The 25,733-nt window shown below is 42.5% G+C and overlaps 1 protein-coding gene across 3 annotated transcripts in view; it reads left to right on the top strand.

Moving 5' to 3' along the window:
- The first annotated feature begins 9,212 nt into the window (after nt 1-9,212).
- FSTL4 (follistatin like 4) overlaps nt 9,213-25,733 on the top strand; it is a 369,203-nt gene continuing 352,682 nt past the window's right edge. For all 3 annotated transcript variants that reach the window (XM_083728410.1, XM_083728409.1, XM_083728408.1), the window contains exons 1-2: nt 9,213-9,841; nt 23,638-23,773. In XM_083728410.1, the coding sequence (XP_083584536.1) occupies nt 23,648-23,773 (126 nt within the window). In that variant the 5' untranslated portion in view covers nt 9,213-9,841; nt 23,638-23,647. The remainder of the gene's footprint in view (nt 9,842-23,637; nt 23,774-25,733) is intronic.

The following is a 25,733-nucleotide window of genomic DNA, read 5'->3' as shown; positions in this document are numbered from 1 at the left end:
GAGCAGCATCTTGCTTCCACCGGTGCATTAGCACTGTGCCAATGAATTCCCCATCACCTTACCCAGTATGTGGAGATGTAGGTGGGGCACCACTGCTCCCCCAACTTCCAAACATGGAACATCTCTGGTGCTTACTGGAGGTAGAGAGGGAGGTGTGAGGCGTGGGGATCTTGCACTACACAGCCCTATGCCTTGCCCCTCCTCCTCTAGGGCACACCAGACCACGCTGTGTTTTGAAGCTAGGAGAGCAGAGGTGCCTCATCTACACTGCTGCATGGGCCACTACTTGCCTCACTCCCCTACCCGTTCTTCCTGGTAAGGCACAGCAACAGCAGTGATAGGAGGCCAGGTAAGCGCTGGTGCCTTTCCATGTCAATAGCTAGTGTTTAAAAGAAGAGTTAATCTCATTGCTCCTTGCAGTTACAGCTCATCACTACCCTGTATGCCATTCTGTTTAACCCAAATGCAAATATATAGGGAACAAATAGCTCCCTGTTGTTAATAAATATATTAAAAAATATAAAAAGACAATATTTATTTGAAAGATTGCTTGCATTTCTAATTTTAAAAGCTTAAAATAACAATAACAAAATGCATGGGGAAAGAAGAGAGTCAGTATGCAGCAAGATGTCCATTGGCCCCATAGTATTTTGTGTATTAGGGTTCCCCCAGTCTACAGAGGAAGAGAACTGGGGCTGAATGATCAATGGGAAGTGCGGAGGATAAGCAAGCCTAGCATGTATCGTTGTAAAACATGCTTTTGGCTTACCATAGCGTGGAAGACAAGACAGGCATATTAACTTACGATTTCCATGCTTTTTGGCACATGAGTACATTTGTAAGTGCCATCTCCTAGACTTAAGCTTTTTTTGATCCTAGGATTTTGCTTGGGCTCCAGAAAGAAAATCAACTGAATCGCATGAGCCTGGGGGTGGAGGGCACATTTAAATGGCAACATTTAACTTTGCTATGACTCAAAAATAAATACTTGGGATTTATACTGCTAAAAGCACTTGGCATATATTAGATCGGAAATCTTTCATCAGAGATGGGATATCTGTAACTCCCCAGATTTTGTTGGACTTCAACTGCCATCAGCCTTAGAAAGCATGGCCACTAGTCAGTGATTATGGGAGTTGTAATCCAGCAGCATCACAGATTTACATAAACTCTCATAGAATAATAGAACTGTAGAGTGGGAAGAGACCTTGAGGGACATTTATTTTAGTGCAACCCCCTGCAATGCTGACAGATGATCTAGTAAGACGGTGTTAGCACACACATATCCAAGTTTTTATTATATTCTTAGTTCAATCAGTTTAAAAAAGAGTGTACTATGCATATGATATAGCACATTGTTTTCATTCCCATATTACTGTAAAATCTAGGGTGAGAAATTGAGGCAGAATGGCTTATGAAAACCCTGGAATGTACTCCTCGGTTATCAAACCGCAAATCACATGAATGTGACAGAGATCTCAAAAGAAATGTAGAAGAAATCACAAAGGAAAATGAGCTGAGCCAAAGTCTGCAGATCACGTGAAGGAACAGTGACACATGCAGGCATGTGCAAACACGTGCCACAACACTTCACATGCAATTATGTTGTAGCACTTGTAGCAGCACTTCCAGCACAAACATGTGTGGAAATGAGCCTGCATATCACATACAAACACTGGCACATACATGCAGCACTTCATACACAAGTGTGCAGCAACATTTATTCATTCATATATCCAGTTCTTCCACCCACCCCAAAGGATGCCCAGGGTGGCTAGCAAACATAAAATCGGATAAAACCATAAGCAATATTCAAAAATTAAAATAACATCTATAAAAATTATAGTACCTGAATGTATGCAACCCCCTTCAAAAACCCTGCGCAGAATCAAAATATCTTCAGATTCTGGCAGAACATGGCCAGAGAAAAGAACTGTCTGATCCTCCCTGGGGTGGAGTTTCAGAAATGGGGGACACCAGCAAGAAAGTTCTCTCTTATGTCAGAAGCAGACACAAACACACACAAATGCTTACACCCATGTAAGCAGCAAATGGCAAAGAAAAATCAAGGGGCTTTTTATATTAATGTTAGAATTCAGGAACTTTAAAAGTGTGAAAATGTCACACATTTTGTGTCCAAGAATCCAAAGCTGCAGAGCACATCTTCAAAATGTCTTCACCCTTGGAGATGTTGCAGATTGGGGGAGGAGGAGAGAAGATTATTCCCAGCCTCAATAGCTTTTACTAATGCAGTCGAGGGAACACTGTATTTTTGCAGGTTTTCCAGTGGATAACATAACTATTTTGTGTCCCCTAACTTGTTATTGACGGTTTCACACAGCCCAATAATCCGTTTCAGGTTTCGGCATCCTCTCAAGAGGAACAGCCACCAAATAACAATTTTTATTACTTTCTCACACTTTCCCCAAAGAACGTTTTCTTTCATGGAGTCCCAGGATTCCTCATTAAACAATGCAACCACCGGCCTTTTCGATCCCAAGAAGATGATATTGCTATATCTACACAGGAGAATGTGATAACCTTCTCTTTTTATTTTGCATTTGCAGCCATGGGACTAACTTGCCAGGTGACGGAAAAGAATTATTAAAACTTTGGTACCATAGCCACAAAAGACTCTGCAGCACAGAAGTCATGACCTGAGATCACCCTTTGGTTGGGCATTGCATGATGACTAATGGCAGCTTTGACCACGAAAGTTCTGCAGACAGGACAGTCTTGGAATGCATTTTATTCCCCTGCACTACTTCGTTAGAGCAATGAATCTCCTTCATTCAGCTTTCATTTATCCTCACAACAATCATTCCAGCTCTAGTTAACCCAACCATCCTGCCTCACATCCTTCCCTGTAACAGAATATGAGAGCCGCCACTAAAAGCCTGTAACAAACAAGCTCAGCTCAGCTCATCTTTCCCTGTGCTGTTGTCCTGAATGCTCTCTCAGCAACAACAACTAAAATGAAGCCTCTTGCTGACTCATCTAACCTGATTCGCTTCTGTCATAATCATGCTGTACTTCTGGGTTTGTTTGTTTTTTTCTACTGGTGCAAGCAAGCCCTCACTTTAACAGAGTTATATTGTGGTAAATGGCTTTACGGGTGGTGGGCAGAATGATGGTGAATTGGGCCCTATCCAATAAACCAGCTCAGAGAGTAGAGGAATGATTTACTCTGGTGATTTATAGCAGAAGTATGGTGTTCTTTACATTGCAGCTCCTGCAGTAGATCTTGGCAGAACTACACACATAATAACGATAAAGGTCATGAAAGGAGAGAATGGCTTTACAAAAACAGCCCCCTCCCTCGTCCAATCATGCTGGAAAAATGTGATTGAGTGCATTGGAACTATTTGGGGGCAAACACTCTGATGTTTGCAGTCCAAGTATAATTAGAGTGGAAGTAAAGGTTTAATGATATTTCAGGAATCTGCATGGCATGAATTTTTTAAATGGTCCATCGCGTTCTTATCACTAAAGTGATTCGTTGAGATTGTTCTTGTTTAGCTTTGGGCTGGCATGATTCTATCACTGGTTCATGTAACTTGAGGTTGGTTAACAATGTCACATCAATCAGAGGAATGAAAAGAAAGTGAATGCTCCTGTTTTAGTTGGGAGTTGCCAAATCCAATTAAGCAAACTCCAAAGTTATTTAGCCAAAACCAGAGTTCCAAAAGTTAAAATTTGAATAGCAAATGCAAAAGTTTTTGCATCATTTCTTCGATGCGCATCAATATTTGCTTCCAAAATTGTCCTAAAGATAAAGGGACCCCTGACCATTTGGTCCATTCATGACCAACTCTGGGGTTGCGGCACTCATCTCGCTTTATTGGCCAAGGGAGCCGGCGTACAGTTTCCGGGTCATGTGGCCAGCATGACTAAGCCGCTTCTGGTGAACCAGAGCAGCGCACAGAAATGCCGTTTACCTTCCCGCTGGAATGGTACCTATTTATCTACTTGCACTTTGACGTGCTTTCGAACTGCTAGGCTAGGTTGGCAGGAGCAGGGACCGAGCAACAGGAGCTCACCCCATCGCGGGGATTCGAACCGCCAAGCTTCTGATCGGTAAGTCCTAGGCTCTGTGGTTTAACCCACAGCACCACCCGCATCCCAAAATTACCCTAGAGCCTTACAAAAACATGGTGCCAGACTGTATATTGGCACTGCCATTCTAACAACTCATTTTATTTAAAGTTTAGATGCATCTTAGCCCGAACAGTACAGCTAATTAAATAATAATTAAATAATAATGATTGCAAGCAGTCATGTTTGTACCCAGACCTATGCTTATAACAGACCCATCAAAAACAATGGGAATTAAATTAGTCATGATGATTAACTGATTCCGATAGTTCTGCTTTAAGCATGACCAAGACTGGATCCAACTCATTATCTCATTATCAAGTGAGTAGATGACAATGAGCATTCCATAATGAATTTCTGGTCATGCAGAGCCTAACTGGGGGTGGGGGAGAGAATAAAGAAAAAAGATGAACATTTTTGGAACTCCCTACAGCCTGTTCTACACATCTTTAGATAAAGTTCATATACAAAACAGATGTTGCGCTAGAGCATCAGACTTCCACTAGTACAAAAGAAGTTTCCCATCTTATCCTCTGTCTCGGAGCCCCGCTTCACCCTTAGAATCTGGCCCAGAACAGTTTATATGGGTGTGGGGGGAGATGAGAGGAAGTCTCCAACCTTCTGTTTCCTATCGTGCCCCTGCTTCTTTTGGAAACCTTTTGTACAGTGTGTGTGGGTGCAAATATATATCCCATCTTGATTAGCAACAAATATTAATTCTTCAAATTCAGTTAGACTTCTAAAAGAGTCATATTTCCTAATTAAGAATGCAATCCTGAACACACTGTAGCAGGAAACCGCCCCCCAATCATTCAGTTTGTACAAACTTCACACACACTCACACTCACACACTACATACGCTACACTTCTGTTATAAATTCATAGAAAATCAACCATACATCGGATTTGCACTGTTCCACTTTTATTTTACTCCATGAAGGAAGGACTACAAAATGGGGAAGGTTTGATACAGGCCAGCCCAGCACATCCACGGGAGCCCTGCCCAGTTGCTATGCCAACCCTGATGGTCCTAGACAGAAGACAATCAAGATCACAAAGAACTTGCATATTCAGCATGGACTGGAACAAAGGACAATGATCAGATCTTCCCTCAGGGGGCAGGAAACTGCGACTACCTTTTATCTTCAGAAAATGACTCATGGGGAGGAGGAGAAGGGAACCAGCCAGGTGACAGGACACTCAGGTTACCACCACAACTCCTCCCTCAACCCCTCCTTTCTGTAATGTATGCATGATGTTTCTGGGGGTGGGCTTGACCTAGAGGATGGTAATTTCAAAAGTTTTTATAAGGTCTTGCACACCATTTTTCTGTGTCTTTCCTCTCTCCTGCAAGTGAGGGGAACACCCTGTTGCAACAGTTCAATAAAGGCCAAGCCTACAGGCTGCTGTTTTGCTCCAAGTTATCCTGGTTGGTGTCTTTGTTTTGTCCAAGGGAGCCCTCGGATTTTTCCGGTAACAACACTTGCTAGTGGCTCAGTTCCATTGATATTAATAGGATTTGCTTCTGAATATTTCTTTACTGAAAGTATGGAAATCAACTTGTGAAAATGTGGCTTTATGTACGCTGTGTTGGAATGATAGCTATATAAATTATTTCAAGACAATGGCTATCAGTATAATTTACCAGAATTTTTTGTTATTCTTGAGATTTAGATCCCACTTTTCAAACACGTTAGCAGGTCTGACCCCCACCCCACTCACCATTCACCCCTCCCCCTCTTTTCTTCCTAACCTAACACTGCATGCAACACTAATGTCTCACAACAAATGAAACTGAGTTGTAGAAAACAAATTGAAACAAGAGACAATGCACACATTTTTGTAAACTAAAAAAATCTTTCATAAAAATATATATTTTTTTAAAAAAATTAAAAGCACGATACTTCTAACTTTGTTCTTTTTCATAATTGTTTTTCTAGTCTTCTAAATAAATAAAAACAAATGCCAATGGACCTTAACAAAATGGAGCATGTAGCTGGTAGCTGCAATGCATTGTCCATAAGTTGCAATTGTCAACTGCAGATAGAAATTAATGGAAGAACATTAGACCATGGGTGCAATCACAAGCACACTGGCATTGTTAGCCTATACATTATTATTCAGATGGAAGTCCCATAGAGTTCAAGGGGAATTTCTCTCGGATTCAGGGGAGATATTCCCAGGTAAGTGGATGTATTTGATTAGCTCTTGTTTATTTATATATGCCACCTTTCCACAGTAAGCTATGGCCAAAGGGTCTTACAACAAACACCCATTCATTATCAACAATCAATTTAGCAAACATAGGACAAATTCAATATAACAAAAAAAACCAACAACAACCCAAACAACTCATCTCAAATAGCTAAGTACAGAGCAAAAAGAAAGTTACCAGACAATGAAGTTCCAGCTGCTAGTTTTATTGCACTCTAAGTAGCCTGGCTTAAAGACAGATCACCAGCCTAGATTATTTTAAGCGGTCTCCCTGATCTTTCCTCCAGAGGACGCTGACAACAGAAGAGAAATGTTGGGAAGGACAACAATCATGAATCCTTTTTTCCAGTCTCTCAGAAGTTCAAGCCATGGGTGTAAGTCTTATGAATGACTGTAGTCCTATATATACACTTACAGGGGAATAAGTTTCATTGAGCTCAATGGATCTTACCTCTTGGTGGATGTTTGCACTGTAAACAAGAACATTAGCATGATATACATGCTCCAGTAACCCGCATAACACCTGGCAGAGCCACATCTGAATGTCTGCCTCCCCCTCACACATTACATCTTAAGATGGTGGCCGGATGCAAATTCCATGACCTTCATCACAAACCAGCTCCCCATCATTCCATTCTCCCTTTCTCTATTTATCATCTAACCTTCTGGAGAACTCATAAGCTTGCATACTATCTTGGTTGCTTTAATAAAGGTATTGTTCCAAGATGGATTTTAGAAATACAGTATCTGTGAAAATCATAATTTATTATTTCCTAGTCAAGTTGACACTTCAAAGGATTTCCCCCCAAAACTGGAAGGCATCCTAAAGGTGATGCAGCTTGAGACCATGTCTTAAATGTAACTTAATGGAGAGAAGCAATCACCCTGTTTTGTCAGGGAAACAATGGAGAAACAGCAGGTTTATATTGCACCCTGAGCAACCTCTGAGTCAGTATGCAAACGACTAGGCTGCAAAGGATTAAGATCTGTTTCACTGAAGGCTCTCCAGCTTAAAGTAACATGGGCTGGTTGAGATTTATTAAATTGGATGGGACATGATTCCAGCTGACTTGATTCCATGCACCACACGTCTTACTCCTTAAATTGTCCCATTTTGCATTTTATGCCTAATACAGAATTGAAGGCTCCCTTTGGCGTTCAACCCAAACAAGTGATTGCAGGAGAGCCTGTTTCATATGCCATATTGACATTGCCCATGTAGAAGTCAGCAGGAAAGAAGATAGGGACAGAACTAGAATGAGTAAGCTCTGTCTATCATTGGCTCTGGCTCCACCTACTGTTAGCCTTTCTGCCTTCAGCCCTACCCGTCCCAATGAGCACTAGCCAACACACAGAGAGCTGTGTACCTTGCAGCTGCAGCAGCTATCTCTGGTCACTCACTTGCATTCTCCCTTTCAGCAGCACAGCTGCAAAGATTAGACATCCTCACCACCAGTGAGAGAGCGAGCGAGAGAGAGAGAGCGCACAAATGAACAAATGAGAGGCATCTGGACAGTGCAACAAGCAGAATTAGGCCTGCTGGTGAGTGGGGAGGCTAGGAGCCCATCAAAGCTACTGTTGCCAAGAGTCTTCTATAGCCTCAAACTGGCTCTGCTGCTGCAACAGAACTGAGCAAAGGAATTGGCTGTAAAGCATTAGAATTTGTTTTGCTCAATGCTCTCTTGGTTGAAGCAACATGTGTTGGTTTAGATTTCTTAAATTGGACGGGACATACGGGAAGTGCCATGGCTCAGTGGCAGAGCACATGCTTAAAAGCAGAATTCCCAGGTAAGGTTGGAAACATCCCCTGCTTGAAACCCTGGGGAGATACTGTCAGCCTGTGCAAGCAATACTGAGCTAGATGGACCAACGGTCTGACATGGTATACCACAGAGTGCTGGGTTCCTAGCCCTGTGCACACTTGCTAGGGAGGAAGCTCCAAAGGATGGATGAATTCACACAGATACGTTACCCAGAGAGAGGATGGAGGTGAGGCGGCAAAGAACAGCACCTTGCTCAGCTGCCCTCTCTTTTGCTGGGCAGCAAGATGGGGCTCAGCAGGTCCAGCCCCAGAAGCCTTCTTTTGGAAGTAGGCAGCTGAGCAGTGAAGAATAAGTGGTAATTGAGCAGATGAGGGGGAAGACGGATGGAGCATCCACCTCCAATGGCCTCTCGCTCACTCAGAGTGGCAGTGCTGGGCCCAATCCACCACCACACAGGGAGAAAGCAAGCAAAGAAGCATCTGCCCCTTGTTTGCCCATTTTGGTGGCTGTGCAAATGCCCCTGCCTTTCCTTCTCTCTGAGTCTGAGGAGAAGAGGAGAGGTTGTTTCCATCCCTGGCCACCACTGGAGGCAAAGATGTGGTGGGATGACCTAAGGCTCTCTGGAGAAGCTTCTGCCAGTGGTTGGGATTAGACACACTGATAAGGTGTTTTGGAACTCAGAACGCTTCCTAATGGTCAGCTTGTACTCTTCTGTCTATATCAGTATTGTTGGCACTGACTGGCAGCAGCTCTCCAGGGGATGCAGCTCAGTGGTAGAACAGCTGCTTCAGAAGATTCCAGGTTCAGCTCCCAGCATCTCCAGGTAGGGATGGGAGACACTGGAGGGACGCTGCCAACCAGTGTAGACTCTACAGAGCTTCCTCCTATGTCCGAGAGGAAAAGGTTGCTCAGGGAAGGAGAGCTGGGAAGAAAAGTGAAACTGAGGGTTCTCTGGGCTGCGCTTGGCACCCCACCCCACTTTCAGTGCCCGTTCCTGAGGCGGTCTTTGGTCAAGCATGACACAGAGGCAGCCAGGGGCAGCCTCGGTGCACCTCATAATGGGCCAAACTTGCGCAGAGGGAAAAAGCAATTCTCACTTCACTAGCAGGCCGTAACTCAGAGACTTCAGGCGCCCATCATCCGAGCCCCGCTCCCTCCGGCAGGTTGGCTGGGGCTGATGAGAGTTGGAGCCCAGGAAACCCCTAGCGGGACACCTGGGTGCCCCGCAGCCTCCATTGCCCTTCGCCAGCTAGCAACATCTCCGGCTGCCTTCCCTCCTCTCGCGTCTGGGACTGCCGCCTCTGCTCCCCCCCCCCTCCAGCACAGGTGTCAGCTATTGGGTGGGATATGCAAATGCGCCGGTGACGTCATGCAGCGCCGGTCCAGACAGCAGAAATAGGGCAGGAATTCAGCAAAGCAGCATTGGCACCTCTTCGCGCCTGGATTGCGACCGAAGCGGCTCCTCCTCCGGCCCCCTTCGTCTGTTTTTGTTCCGCTCCAGCTCGCTTTTCTCCCCTTCCCCTGCTGCCTATCCCTTCCCTCTCCCGCTCGCCGCCAGCTTTTCGCGATCTCCTCCCGCTTCGCCCTTCCAAACGTTCCTGCAGACTTCATCCCACCCCCACCCCATCCACCTTTCCTGGAGAAGATCTTGCGTGTTTCAAGAAAGCCCCCCAAACTCTGACGTCTCCTCTTCCAGTAGCTGTTGGCGCTGCTTCTGCGGCGCTCTGCATCCCGAGGCTCCGTCTGCCGCGCTTGGAAGACCGCTACAGGTAAGCCTTTGATCTCCTCGGCCAGGTGGACGAAGGATGGGCGAGCCGGTAGCCGAGCGGTCGTTTCCTTTCTTTTCCTCCCCAGCAGCCCCGATTCTCAACAAGGTTCATGGATCATCCAAGTGGGGGTGACTCCCCCAAAGGATCCCATGTTCCCTTCTGGGTTCTCTGCGGAGTCTCTAAAAGAGCGAGCGAGAGTTTACACGCCGGTGAACTTCGTCGGCAGAGAAGCCGGCGGGGCGCGCAGCGATTCCTGCTCCCCGGTGCAGTATGAATAGTATTGGGGTGGAGGCGGTGCGGTAACGTCAGGGCGGAGAAGGATTGCTGGGGAGGACGGGGCTGGTGCCATCCCCGGCTCTTTCTGAAGGGAACTGTCCACCTCCGTGGTGCTGAATGGCTGAGAGAATTCAGCCCGGCGCGGAGAGCGCGGTGAATGGCCGTTCTGGGGCAGCTCACCTTTGCGAAATTCGCTTCTTCTCCGGACACCCCTTTTCTTGCCGGTGAGGGCTGATGGTTTCAAGTTTCCTCTATATCTGCCTTGCCTCAGTTGCAGCGGTTGCGAGTGTCGGATGGACCGAGAAAGATGCTCTGCGAATCCAACCGGGTTCGCTCTGTCCTCTTGGCCAGAGGACCTCGGGTTCCTCTTCCTTTCCAGTTTCGCTCTGCTCGTGACAGAGCTCGGGGAGTTGGGGATTTTTTTTGCAGGGGGAGGGGCGGCTTTCTTTTCAATATTCCTTAGTTCAGTGGTGTGAATACTTTTTCAGAGCTCAATATGCTAGAATCCAGGTTATCCTGCAGTGGGGCAGAGAGCCATGTGAGAGATGCAGAACTCCTGGCCAAATCTTTTACAGTCCTTAAGAAAGAAATAGCACGAAGTCCCTCATTTGTTTTGCATGTTGCAAGCCATCTAGGGACTTATTCATATCAACACCTAGGTAAATTGTGCTGTGGACTTGTTGGCCCACTCTAGAGAATGGCAAAAACATTCACAAATTAAAATATAATGGTGCATTAAATTAAAATACCCAAGTATCTTTCCTTGTCCTACAAACACACACACCATTTTTCTTCTTCATACTTCTATTTAAATTGCACACTAAGTGTACTACTTAACTTAAGAAGTAGGTTGCAGTCCAATCCTATCAATGTTTACTAAGAAGTTTAGTCCCACTGGTTCGATGGCGCTGACTCATAGTATGCAAGACTGCAGGCAGGGTCTTACAACTGGGGTACTAGGCAACCAACTATTTATTCATTTTTGTTTTTGCATAATCAAAAGTTTTGCAGCACCTCCTCTCTATAGAAGCTGTGGAAATACAACTGTGTGTATTCTGCATAGTCCAGTGGAGCATATGGAATAAATATTTGCAACCATCTTCAAAGGCATGTAAAACTAAACATTTTGTGCTTTGCTAATCTTATCCTTTTTGCTGCAAAATAGAAACTGACTAAAGCTGAAGCCTTGTGAGTTCTCTAAAATGGGAAGATAGTTGGATGTTTGCACCACAGCTAGAAAAAGAAATTGGCAATATTGGAAAGATCAGGCTGTGGTGTAACAGTAGCCATGTAGTTAGACATTCACTGTATGCTGTTTCCAATAGCTCTATCACAACAGACTTACACTGAACCACACTGATGCAGAGACAAGCACTCTTAACATTATTTAAAACAAGTGATGTGTTAGAGGCATGGCCATCTGTCATGGATCCTTTAGCTGAGATTCCTGCATTGCAGGGGGTTGGACTAGATGACCCTTGGGTCCCTTCAACTCTAAGATTATATGATTCCATGACTGTCTTACATGGAAAGGCACAGACAATCTATAAATGACTGATAGATCCTCTAGGATCCATTCATATAAATATTTACTTGGAGGGATGCCCCATGGGATCCAATGGGACAATGCTAGGTAAGTGGGCACAGGACTGCACACTGTATACTTCTTATGCTTTAATTTAAGAGTACAGGATTTATATTCTCTGACAAGATGCTAAAATGCTCCAGAATATCTTCAGAATTTGTGTTTTGGTCCAGAAATAACTTGAAATGTTTCAGAGGCAGGTTTCTTCTTATCCAACTCTTCCTCTAATCCAAAATTACACTTTCCTTTTATTTATGCTGAAATTCTAGCATTTTAAATACCTTGGGTCCTCATTTGTTAGTTGCTGTATGCTCCTGTCTTTATGAAAAATCCTGGCAGATATTTGATGCATTATCCTTTAACGCATCGCAATATTATGGATCAGCCATCTGGTACTTCAACAAGGATACTGGTGTTTGTGTGGGGTAGCCCTCAACTGGGTTACATACAGCAGGGATGAGTTGTCCGTGAGCTGTGGTTCTGAAATTCTGCCTTAGAGTTGCACTTGTGCTTTTTCTCCTTGTTTTGCCCCTAGGTGTCGCCTCTGCTGCTACACTGGATTTAAATCTCTAAAAAGAATGATGTGTTGTTTCTTAAAAAAAGGAAAGGAAAGGGGGAAAACAGGGAAAATCCAAAGTTCAGTAGGGCAGATAGATGTCTTCTGATGTTCATGCTAGCTTCCTTCCCCTAGTGTCTTTTCCTGCACAGCCCTGAAAACCTAGGTATGCTTTGCCCTCAGTAATTGCTGTGTCCTGGTTAAACAGCTAAGTGTAATAGATTTTCCATGACATTCAGCAGAGGAAACTGATACTATTTCATTTCAGAGAAGTAGCATTCCTTGTTTTTTAATGCATACTTTGGAAGGATATATTTAACAATGATTATAGGTTACAGTTGACTGCATGTATTTAACTCATCATTCATAGACTCATGTCCATTTCTTCTTAATAGCTCTATCATTCATGTGAAATGACATTCAGTTGAAAGTGAGCTTATGCTCTTAAAAGTACAAATCAGTCTTACTTTCTGAAATCATCTTTAAACTACCACTGTACCTTTTTACCCTTAAAATTGCTCCGTTCACATATCTTGTCTGGGTAGCTAACAAACCATAAAAACAAAGAAGACTGAGAGCAGCAGCATAATTAGAATATCACATTAAAGCACCTGAGATAAAGAAAACATAAGCATCATGGCAGAATAAAACTAACCAGAAAGGCCTGGGAAGGGGGGAAAGAGAGATTTTCACGCCAAAAGATATCAAGGTGGGTGTTAGGCAAACCTCTTTAGGGAAATCATTTCACAGGCAGGGTGCTACAATCGACAAGGCCCTCTTACTGATCATCATCCCCTCAATTCAGAGGGCAAGGTCACCCAGAGAAGGCACCCTGCAATAATAATCTCAATACTTATACAGGTATATGTTGTACAGAGTGGTCCCTGAGTTACCCAAGTACTAAAGCATATTGTGCTTTTAAAGTAAGCACTAGCACTTTGAATTGTGTTCATAAATGAGCCAGCATTGTACTACTACTACTACTACTACTACTACTACTGTTATTATTATTATTATTATTATTATTATTGGTGTGATATAGTCTTCTGGGACCAGTCTGCATGAACTCAGCACACAGCAGCTAGACTGCAAACAAGTTACCAGGAAGTCTTCAAAGGAAGCTCCATGTATAACAAAATTGCAAGGATCTGTTTTAGAGTTTCCCAAGTGAATGGATAGGGATGCGGGTGACGCTGTGGTCTAAACCACCGAGCCTAGGGCTTGCCGATCAGAAGGTCAGCAGTTCGAATCCCCACAACGGGGTGAGCTCCTGTTCTTCAGTCCCAGCTCCTGCCCACCTAGCAGTTCGAAAGCACATCAAATGCAAGTAGATAAATAGGTACCGCTGCAGTGGGAAGGTAAATGGCATTTCCGTGCACTGCTCTGGTTCGCCAGAAGCGGTTTAGTCATGCTGACCACATGACCCAGAAGCTGTACGCCGGCTCCCTTGGCCAATAAAGCGAGATGAGTGCCGCAACCCCAGAATCATCCATGACTGGACCTAATTGTCAGGGGTCCCTTTACCCTTACCTTTAAGTGAATGGATAACTTGACAGGCTATTTTAGACTATGAGGGGTTGCAACTAATGCATATGCTGGTGGAAGGAACTACATTGTCATGGAGGCTAACTAAGTTTGCAGCAACCAAGTTTGATCAATCAGCATCCACACATTATGCAACTGATCTTTCAAGGGCACACAACTGTTTTAAAATCAAAATGAATGGTATTTCCTTGCTGTTTTTGCAACATCCTTAATAGGCAGGAGCAGTGTATCTCGTTTCGCCACTTGAGGCAAAATAGGAAGTGCTGCATTGCCTCGCCACTCCTGCCACTCCCACCACCATCTGCCTGCTCCTGCCTCCACTGCCTGTTCTGCCGCTGCCACGTGCCCCACTGCATCCACCGCTGGCAGAGAAACAGAACCACAATCACACCAATTCTGGGCAAACTCTCACCCCAAATGGACTCAATCTTGCCCAAAATCAGCACTGATGGTGGCAGCACTTCTCCGCCACTGGCAAAGGTGATGATGTACCCATGGACATTCTGCCTGGGGAACTTCTGCCACCTACCCAATGACCAGGCTGGCTCTGTTGATAGATCTCAAAGCAGCACAGAAAAGTATCATGCCCATTCACAGCTTTTCTCTTCTTTACTAAGTTGATACTCATACGATCTTTAAAGCTTTACTTTTCTGTTCCACGTATTGAGTTTGAAATGCCTCAAATTCTATTTTCATTATAAGAATATCTGGTGGTCTACTCCACTAACCTTATGGCCTATAATGTTGAGAAAACTTTTTTATAGTATTTTAGCTTTCATAATTTTTTAACTACTAATTTCTTCCACAACTCTGTAAGCAGCTCTTGCGAATAATAGCTGATAATTTTCTAGCAATTTCAAATCATGAAATAGTTCAAGCACAGCTCTGATTACAATAGACATTATGTCTTCTGCCCCAAATGTTCAACAGAAAGTCCCAATCAGACGGAACTGCAAGTTCCATTAAGTACAAGTGCGTCTGCTTGAGCTTTTAACATGAATTCACTCAATTTTTCTTAACAAGTCAGTTTTCATTTGATTTGTGTAGAAAAGTAGCTATAGCACACCAAATATAAGGTGAGGGTCAAAATGGGGACAATGTTACACATACTTACATACATTGATTCATGCAAAATATAGAAAATGTATCCAGTAAATAAAAATCTAAAGAAGCTTTTGCTGCTTGTACATTTTTTCAAGGTCACATTAATAATACAGAATGACAAGGTGACATGCATAATGCTGATGTTCTGGTGTAGGAACCACTTCTTTAAGTCAGAAATGTCTGCTTGACTTCAACAACAGCAAGCTGGGGGAATGTCATGCATGCTCTAGTTTGCACTGAAAAATACTGATTTTAAAAATAGTTACAATGCAATGCAGCGCATGGGTGGTTAATTGGTTTCCTGTTCCTAATTGCTAGCAGATTGCAAAAGTGTGGGGAAATGATCTGATCCAAAACATGGAATGTTTTGAAATGTTTGATATAATGGAACTAGCCCAAATCCAAAAGCAATGAAACGAGACAAGTGACTGCAGCTTCTATTAACATACCAGGCTATTGGGGGATGTAGCCAGAGTAAATTAAATGAAACCTTTTATTTGGTCCATGCAAAATGACTTCTCCTTCAGACAGATATAAGAATACTGGATCCATATGTGATATTTTGTGTATCATAAAGTTTACACAGCTTCATCAAAGATAAAATAGTACATCTCCTCAACATTGGTACAGTACGTTTTTGTTGCATGCTTCATTTTTATCAGCTGTTTCCAAGATATTCAAACCAAGGATCAATTCTACTCTGCCTGGTTTGTACAATATATCTGTGGATACAGATAATCTAAAATATTTCTTATGGGCTTGAACTGTTGTTTCTTCTATACATCTTCACAAATGTCCCTAATGTGTGTCATAGAATCATAGAACTGTAGAGTCAGAAGGAACTTTGTGGGTCATTCCTGCAATTCAGGAAACTGAGCACGTGGTTCCCCCTCCAATTTGAAACCAGATCAGACCCTGCTTAGCTTTCCAAATGTGGTAGCAGTTTTATTGCTGCACCAGACAAGCAAAATCATGTTAATAGAATAATAGAAGTGTAGAGTTAGAAGGGACCCTCAAGATCATCTAGTCCAACCCCCTGCAATGCAGGAATTTGCAGCCATCCCATATGGGGGTTGAACCTTCAACTTTGGCATTATCAGCACCAGACTCTAATCACCTGACCTATCCAATTTACATCATCATCATCCTCTGTGCTTCTTACAAGTTCCTCAGAATATTACCAACTCACCACGTCCTCAGAGTAATCCTGGCCGAAATGTGGAGTGTTCATATGAATCAAATCTCCACTGTACTTACATATTCCTCCAAAATAGCTGTGTGATGCAGAAAGTTTGTGCAGTCCTGAAACAGAGCTGATAGTGATAGTGTTTCATCTTAGCTGCTTTGTTTATTTCCTGATCATCCCAGCATTGACAAGAAGGGAAACTCAATACTTGGTTACTTTGTGAGACAGACACAGGGGACAAAATGAAAGCCCTGTGCTAAGTTTTCTGCTGTGTAAATTTTTACAAATGCTCTTTGTCTCAAATGGAATGCCTGGCAAAATGTAACACATTATACTTGGTGCCATTTAGGCATCTCATTCATCAAAGCCTAAGAGATTAATCCGAGATGGTGTAGATAATTAATTGGAACTGTAATTTAACTTCATGATGGTTTGCTGAAAGGGTTAGTATAGAATTGTGCTATTAATTTTCCTAGGATTAGCAGCATTTTATAAAACTGATGGGCAGTAAAATTATTTTCCAAGCCTCACAGCTATGCAGCTGCTGCAACAAATTAGCAACTTTGTTTGAGGAAGTGAAGCCCAGATTTGTTTTGGAAGCTGATTGTATTTCTTTCCGTGTGCTCAAACTAATAAAGCAGCTGAACTGACAATGCCTGAAAGGTTTGATTTGTCCTTCTTTTTGTGGCTACTTTCAGTGGCCATTCTTTGGCAAACTTTTCCATAGTGCTACTTTTTCTAATAGCTCTATACTGGAAGTATTCTGGAAATTGCATTATCAAACATGTGATATAAGTGTGTGTGTGTGCGCATGCGCGCGCACGCACACACATCTAGACATACAAACATATGATCTTCTAAGTGTGCATGGCTTGTTTTAAGCTATTTTTAGAATAGTGGTTCACCTGCTCTGTTGTTGTATTTTGCACTCTAGTTTCCTTGTTCATTGTGAACTACCCCATTGTCTTACTTTTATGGGTGGCAGTCTCTGAGACAGCTTGATGGTCTTGGTAGTCGGAATGGTTTCTTCCGAACTGGTGATGTAGTTGTGTTCTTTATTTAAAACACAAAGGAATCCATGGATGAGGGAGGAAAGGCAAGTGTTGTTAGCTTGTGGGCAGATTTGATGGCATATTGTGCGCTGTCTGCCACTGAGAAGTGCTGCTTGTGGAATTACAAGAAGTGTTGAGCTTTTCTCCTTTTTTGGTAGCCATCGTGCAGTGAGACAGTCAAGACTGTTGAATGTAGTTTTAACTTTTAGACTGAGGGCCTTCGTTTTGTGATTCCATGACTCACACAATGAGGGCAGCTCACACTACTGGGCATAAGAATGCAGCCCTGGAGCATGGGTACAAGGGGACCGATCCTGCCAGTGTTGGGACCTATTTACCCTATTTACCCTAACAGCAGCAGTATTTTCTATAAGTGCAATTGTTTTAGTGCTTCCCCCATTCTGTTATGAGCCAGTGTGGTGTAGTGGTTAAGAGCGGTGGGCTCGTGATCTGGGGAACCGGGTTTGCATCTCTGCTCCTCCACATGCAGCTGCTGGGTGACCTTGGGCCAGTCACACTTCTTTGAAGTCTCTCGGCCCCACTCACCTCACAGAGTGTTTGTTGTTGGGGAGGAAGGGAAAGGAGATTGTTAGCCACTTTGAGACTCCTTAAGGGGAGTGAAAGGCGGGGTGTCAAGTCCAAACTCCTCCTCCTCCTCCTCCTCTTCTTCTTCTACTACTTCTATTTCTTCTTCTTCTGTTTGCACATGTTTTCCATTTAATATGCATTTGACATTATTCAGATGTCACAAGGGCCTTTTCAGGAAGCCATAGAATAGTCCCTAGGCACAAGAGTGGTTAGATATAAATGCATATGTAGACATATTTATTATTTCATTTCACTTCACTTATTATTCCATTACTATGAACATCTCACAGGGGTTTCACAATAAAGAATAAGGGCAGTAAAAGCATCTGCAATAAAACAGTTTCATATTCAATACAGAACCTGGCTGGGATACAATCAACCCAATGTCAAAGAGTCAGCAGAGAAGGCACCTGTCTGACATGCAATGGGAGGGACTTTCAAAGGGTAGGTCCCACCACACTGAAGACCCGATTCCAACACTGTGCAGGGAGCAGACCTCCTTATAAGGTGCTTTCTGCAGGATACCCTCTCATGTAGGGTGCCGTGATTGGTTGGGTATGTAGGGATGAGGTAATATTTTAAGTAAATAATAGATAAATCAGTAATAAACACACCTCTCCTTAGTTCCCCTTAGGAATATACAAGTGGATGCTTGTGACATCAGCACCCATATGAAGAAAAACAAAGTCTAGCTATAGCTGGAGAACAAGGTTGTATGGATAGATCACTCCATATTTGCTCTGAGCCACTTTAAAATGTGTTTACCCATAATTCTGGCCTATATTATTTCCTCATTAATCTGGCCTTTAACAATCCTTTACGAAATCTGCATTTAAATGCACTGAAAACAAATTTCTCTTAAAACATGCTTTTTAAAAAATGTGCTTAGATATAACCTCTCTCACCACCAAAGAAACACAAGTGAATAGCAGAGAACCTGCACAAGCGACGCTGACACAAAACCCCCCATATATTAAGTAAAATAGAAACATTGCCACCCACCCCCACTCATCTTTCCCCCTTTTCTTCCTAATGTCTCAACAAATGAAACTGATCTGTAAAAATGTTACTTGAAGAGAGAGAGAGAGAGAGAGAGAGAGAGAGAGAGAGAGAGAGAGATTTCTTCTTTTTCGGAGCCAAAATCTGCAGGGTGACCACTACTGGGAATCCAAACCACATAGCTACCTCTACAGGCATGCTCAGCTACTTCCGTGAGCACAGGTTTTTTACCTACTGCAAGAAAACACTTCACCCTTTCCCAAATGATGGTATTCAATGCCCACATGGGATAGACCCACAAGGATGTGTCCTTACTTGAATGTGTAATCATTTATTGGGTTGGGTGGTTAAGGTTCAAGATTTTGGTATGTAATGTGAAACTGTGTGAAGGGTACTAGCTTGCTTCAGACATTCTTTACCTGAGCACTGTAATCAGGGGGACTGGGCCGAGAGGGGCCTTCTGTACTCATGGAGGCTCCTCACACATTTTAGAACCCTGACTTTTTAAAGCAGTTTAAGTAATGTCTTAAGAAGACTATTGTTGCAGACACACACAAGACACAGAATATGCTACAAGTATTTTAGACTGGTAAGGGTGTCAGGCTGCATCCACATATAGCAGTTATTCTGTTTCCCTGACATTTCCCTAATTGTTAATTTCCATGTAATATATGACCTTTCACACGATGCAAAAGCCACTTCTGGAAATTTAGTGGAGTATTGCGAAAGTTTAGTGCTCATTTCTGTGCTAATTGGTTTGCATACGCATTAACCCAGAAAATTGTGGGAGTAAAGTGATGAATTTTAAGGCATGCTGGCATACCATTCTTTCCTGCCATTTTCCTGGGCGAATCATGTGAGAACAGAAGTCCACACATGTACAAAGTGTGAGGGAGTAGCGATGTTGTCCAATATCGGTTAAAAAGCCACCGTTCCATAACACAACAGTTACAGGCATGTGAAAGGAATGTTAGAAAATGGGGGCAGAAACACTCGCATTATAATCAGGAAAACTAATGCAACATTCCCCATGTTGGAATATACCCTCTGTGTTTCTTATAATTATCCTAGATTGCATTTGGTACTGGGTCAGATTTCTGCCACCCTTCTCTACTGCACACAAAAAGTTGCACTTCTTAAGCAGAATCTAACCCAAGATGAGGTGCTCATAAATATGCATATGGGTTTGATTGCATTTAACCCCAGTAATTTAAATCAAAGTATGTTAAAACTCACTCTGCACAAATTTTATCACCAACTTGGTAATTGCTTGACAGCAAATCTGATTTTAGGCAGGGAAAGCACTCTAAAGCATGATGAGGAAACTGCTCTCCTGGCATGCGCGTTGGGAAATATTAAACAGTCTGGGTGCAGAGAGTAGAACAGGCTTCTTTGTCTAAGCACAATCTGTTTAAGGAGTCTGTTCAATCTTGGCTTGAACTCTAATGTATAAATTCATTCCCTAATAATGCATGTGACCTTTTCCACCCAAATTGACCCAACATTTCCCTATTTACAGTCTAACCCTCAGGCAGGTGGATTTGGAAGTTAGCTCTGGAGGGCTTATTTCATACTTCAAGCTTAAGATTGAAGATTCTGAGTTCTAATGAAAGAGACATCTGCTGGTTTGACATCAAGATGTTAGAAGTAGAAACCTTACTGCCAAAGCTTCTAAGAATGGTGTTCCCCAACTTTCTACCCTGGGGCCCACTTGAAATGACTTAAAATTACAGCCTCTGCAAACCACAAAATGGTGATGCAATGACTTTGTTGGTCGCAAAATGGTGGTAGTGGAGACAGAGTTCAGCATAATTAGTTGCCCCCCCCTTTTTAAAAAGTGATAAATTCTTTGGATTTAGTTACTTTCTTCTGAACATCAGGCTTCAAGAGGAAATACATCAGAGCATTTGTTGCAGCCTATGAGCTGCACTTAATTTTCTATCTGGCTATGGATTTGTGTGAACCATCCCATTGCCTCACCTATTGCATGGGGATATTTAAAGTGACCCATTTAATGGGGTTGTCACAAAGATTAATGAGATAATTTAGATTAAGTGGTAGAAAGAGTTGCAAATAAAATATTGTATAAATGCTAAGGATCCAATCCATCCAAAGATATGCATATTTCTTTGAAATCAATGGAGATTCAGAAAACTATGTATGCATCCTTATGAAACCAGATCAGATTTTTTTGAAAGTCTTTATGTTTCACAGTTGCTTTTGGAAATGATCATATTGTAGCAGCAGTCCTATACACACACATTTGGGAGTAAATCCCAATGAACCCAAAGTGATTTATTTCTGAGTAGATATGCACATGGTTGCACTGTAGGTCTTGCACTGATGTGTTTTCTTTCAGACTCTGTTCACTGGTGTGCAGCTCTCTCTCTGTGTGTACGCAATCCATTTCAGTCAAAATAATGCAAATTTCCCAGTGGAGCTGCATCCAGTAAAAGCACTTTTTACTTAAATGAGATACAGTATTAACTTGTGAAAATTAAACTGGATTGGGGTGGGGGGGGGGCAGCATGCTCCGCCCCAATGTCCTTGCCTTTTATTCATGCCAGCCTTTTAGCCTTTGTGGTTCAGATATTCCCTTACAAGTAGATTGTGCCAGATCACCAGGTACTTCTCCCCCACCCTAACAAGAATGCTCACACTGTTAAAGGCCTAGTATAAGAGAGGAAGCCGGGATTTACCATAGTGACCATTGTTGTGCTATCATCATCAATATTTTTAAAGGGGCCTAACGTGCTGGATGCATCCAGAGATAAAAGTAAACAGGTTACGGCTTGCAGACTCACACCCTTAAATTCAAAACAAGAAATAATGACAGGGAGATGCAATAGGTCATTGTCTTCCTGTAAGCTACCAGGTATGCTATGTAAGAGAAATATAGCTGGAGGATTTTGGTGTAATGGTGGTTCATTTCATTCTACTCTTCCCTCCCCACCCACCCCAAATAGGAATAAAATAAAAATCTAGCAATGTGTGCTGATGCAGCAAACTGGATCCTAGAGTCTTGACCTTGTGCATCTTCACATGACTCTTTTTTCCTGAAATCTCCATAAAGTTTATAAGAAGTTGATAGACATCTAATCTATGGCTGCCATCCTGTCCACACTTTTTCAGAAAAAGCCCCCTTGAATTCAGAGGGACTTGCTTCTCAGCAAGCATGCATATAAAGCTGCGCTGCACAAATCTTTCAATCCCTGAACATGGTTAAGGCAGGAAAATGTCTTCCTCTTTTAGCAACTAAAACTAATGCACTCTTAGAAATGTTTTTGGCGGCTCTACGCACTAGTAAGACATCTGTTCACACATGAGCTGCTTTGTCTGGCAGATTTTTTCTGTGAAAAGATGATTTTATGATACTGTGCTGATGACATGGTTAATACATCCCATCTGAGGTATTAATTTGCCTGTCACTCTATTCATATCCCTATTGTCTTCTGATCCTTAATGCTGGTGTTCTGTTAATTTAAGCATAACGTTTCTTATACTTTAACAGAGGAAGGAATCCAATTCAGCCCAAGGGCCACATTCCCTTTGACAGATCTAAAAAATAAAATTGATAGGCATATATTATATATTATATAGTATATAACTATTTAGCAGAGTTAAAACAGCTTGGAAGCTGGAGCCAAACCTTCCCCCATAGTTTCAATCACAGACCACTAGCATAGCTTAAAAAAGCAAAATAAAATACACAGGAGTACCACTGGTAAAAGAAACAAAGGTGATTCACTTACAGTTACTTCATGTTCACAAGGATGGCTTTGGATTCTATGTCTACACCATGAGCAATAGTTTCATGGCTGTCTTGTAGAAGAGAAGAGGTGAGGGGGAGAACAGAAGGAGGTGACAGAACATATACATTTAGTGGGAAACCACAAGGTATATTTTCCCTGACTATCTGTTAGTCTCAGCACTGCCCTCTACTGACTGGAGACATGCAAGGTTGCTTATGCAGTGGTACCTTGGTTCTCGAACGTAATCCATTCCAGAAGTCCATTTGAATTCTGAAACATTTGAAAACCAAGGCACAACTTCCGACTGGCGCAGGTGCCCCGGAAACAATAGCCAACCGCCACATCGGATGTTAGGCTTCTGAAAAATGTTCGAAAACTGGAACACTTACTTCTGGGTTTTCCGCATTCGGGATCCAATTTGTTCATCAACTAAGCCATTCGAGAACCAAGGTTCCACTTTACCTAGCACCTTTTAGTGAGACCAGAGGAAAAAGGAAGTGGAGCAATGAATGTGAACTCCCACTCCCCTTTTCTACAGCAGGCTTATGAAACAGAATGAATATCTGTCCATCAAAGTGAAAGTGCAGTTACGCACACCACTCTTCACTCCCACCAACCAAAAATGCAGTCCTTCCTAACGCAAACACCCACCACACATACCTAAACCCTTTAAAATAGGGGTGGAGAACCCTTGGCCTTCAAGCTGTTTCTGAAGTACAATTCTTATCACTTTGCCATGCTTGCTGGAGCTGATGAGAGCTGTAGTACAGCAACACCTGTGGGGCCAAAGGCTCCCTACACCTGTGCAAAGTTACAGATCTACAAATTTGTCCAGGGTAGATATCCAGGATACCATCCTGGGCATCACAAGGGGCAACTGACTGCACAGCCAAATGAAAGTTCTGTTAACCTCACTCCATGCTGAAACTCAATTTGGACATCAGCTGGTAAGATGCAGGTGCATTAAAACTGTGATTGGTGTGATAAGTCTTACTGCTTCATCAATGCAAATATGATTTGCTTTGGTATAGGAATCTTTACAAGCTACTCAAGTTATATGATGAACTCCAGAAATAGTGTTAAAATGTGAACCTAGTCCGCACTGAATGTAGCTATTGACTCTGGTTGATACTGTTGTTTTTCTTCTTCTCAGACATACAGCAATGAAATCAATAAGCTTCTGGTCATTCCTCATATTACTTGAGGTTTTCCCATCAACTGCTTGGGGATGGATGGAATCCAATGGGAGCAAGCAATTTTATTCTGATACTGGGAGGCTAACACATGAGGTATGGTCTAACTTTTCCTTGCTTTACAATGACATTTCTTCTCTGTTCTTCTCTACATTGCTATACATCCTTTCCTGAAACCCAGATTATTATTATATTATATATATTATTATATATTCAGAATGTGAATAGTCTATACTATACAGGTAGTAGTATGATTTAATGGCACAATGTCAGTTTCCATGTTCTGCTTTAAAAACAACATAACTTTACTAATCAGATTGATATCCCAGCTTTCCTCTATTGAACTATATATATATTTCCTATATGTGGTTTTCCATTTAACCCCAACTACAAACATGGGAGGTGTTGACTTTTCCCAGAGAGATGTTGATTTGCCCCAGAATACACAATAAACTTCATGACTGAGTGGGGACTTGAGTCAAGATCCCTACAACTCAAAATAGCCATTTATTCTGATTCAGCAGTTCTCTGCTGTTCTTCAAGAATCCAGGAAAGCCCAGACGTATGGCAAACCTAAGATCCACCCCACCCAACAACATGCTGCTGCTTTTCACTGATCTAAAAAATAATTTTCACATGAGCTCTGGCATGAGAATGGCAACTTCAAGTGAGCTTTACCTGGGCTTGAAATAGAAGTGAGAAAAATGACAGGCACAGAAATTATCTCAATTAGCTACCGTATGGATGAGCAGATGATAGTCGGAGTTAGGCTACCAGTGCATCTCATTTGTGTATCACATTGTTTTATAAAAGGACAAATTTAAACTGCCAACATCTGATGATGAAACAGAGCTTCCTACCCAATAGTAATAATTCTGTTCTTTGCTTTGAATAATATTTTGATTCATCAACACCTTTTATAAAATGCAATATGTTCCTAAATACAAACAACATAAGTCCTCTGTGTTTATGCAAAATTTACAAATCAAGGTTGCACAAAAAATCTGGTCCTCATGTTCATAAACAGACCGCAATATTTAAATTAGCTTACATTTCTTCCCTTCTATATAGTGACAAGGAAGTTAAAAGCTATCTGCTAGTCTCTTTGGGTTGTAAATTAATGGCAATACTAATTTAGGTCCATGGTTATACTCTGACTGGAACTTTCTAACCACATGGAATAAAATTCCAATAGTCGTTTTTGAATATTGTATCGAGGTAGTCTCCAAATCACTCTGAACCGAAACAGGCTGTTCTCCAAAGCAGTGGATAGGGATAGATAGATAGATTCTTTATTGTCATTACACAAGTGCAACATTGCACAAGTGCAACGAAATTGGATGCCATCCCTTAAAAACAACAAAAGCAACACAACAACAACAACCAAACAAACCACATTCCAGCCACACCCACACCCACACCCATCAAACTCCCAGGTCACACTATCGAGTTACTGCATTTAAGAAGGCCACAGCTCTTGGATAGAAACTATTTTTCAGTCTATTTGTCCTTGACTTGATGTTTCTGTATCTCCTGCCAGAAGGCAGTAGTACAAACAGACTGTGTCCCGGGTGAGATGCATCCTGCAGGATATTGTTTGCTTTCCTAAGACAACGGGAACCGTACAGTTCTTCCAATGATGGGAGGGGATGACCAATAATCCTTTGGGCTGTGGTTATGACCTTCTGGAGCACCTTCCTCTTCCTAGCTGTACAGCTGGAGAACCAGGCACAAATACAGTATGTGAGAATGCTCTCTATGGAGCCTCGGTAGAAGGACACCAGCAGTCTCTCACTCAGATTGTTCTTCTTTAAAAGTCTGAGGAAATAAATTCTCTGCTGGGCCTTCTTCACCAGAGCAGTGGTATTTGCGCTCCAAGTCATGCCCTGATCGATAGTCACTCCCAAAAACCTGAATTCCGCCACCCTCTCCACCCGTTCCCCGTTGATATACAAGGGCTGAATGTCCGCCTTTTTTTTCCTGTAATCCACTAAACTAAATCTCATGTTTACTGTAGGCCCCTAATTTCAATGGCCCTTAAACCCAAACAATGTAT

Source organism: Podarcis gaigeae, assembly GCF_964106915.1.
Source record: "Podarcis gaigeae genome assembly, chromosome: 2".
Taxonomy (NCBI): Eukaryota; Metazoa; Chordata; class Lepidosauria; order Squamata; family Lacertidae; genus Podarcis; species Podarcis gaigeae.
Note: the sequence above shows the minus strand (reverse complement) of the source record. Positions and strands in the feature narration are given on the sequence as shown.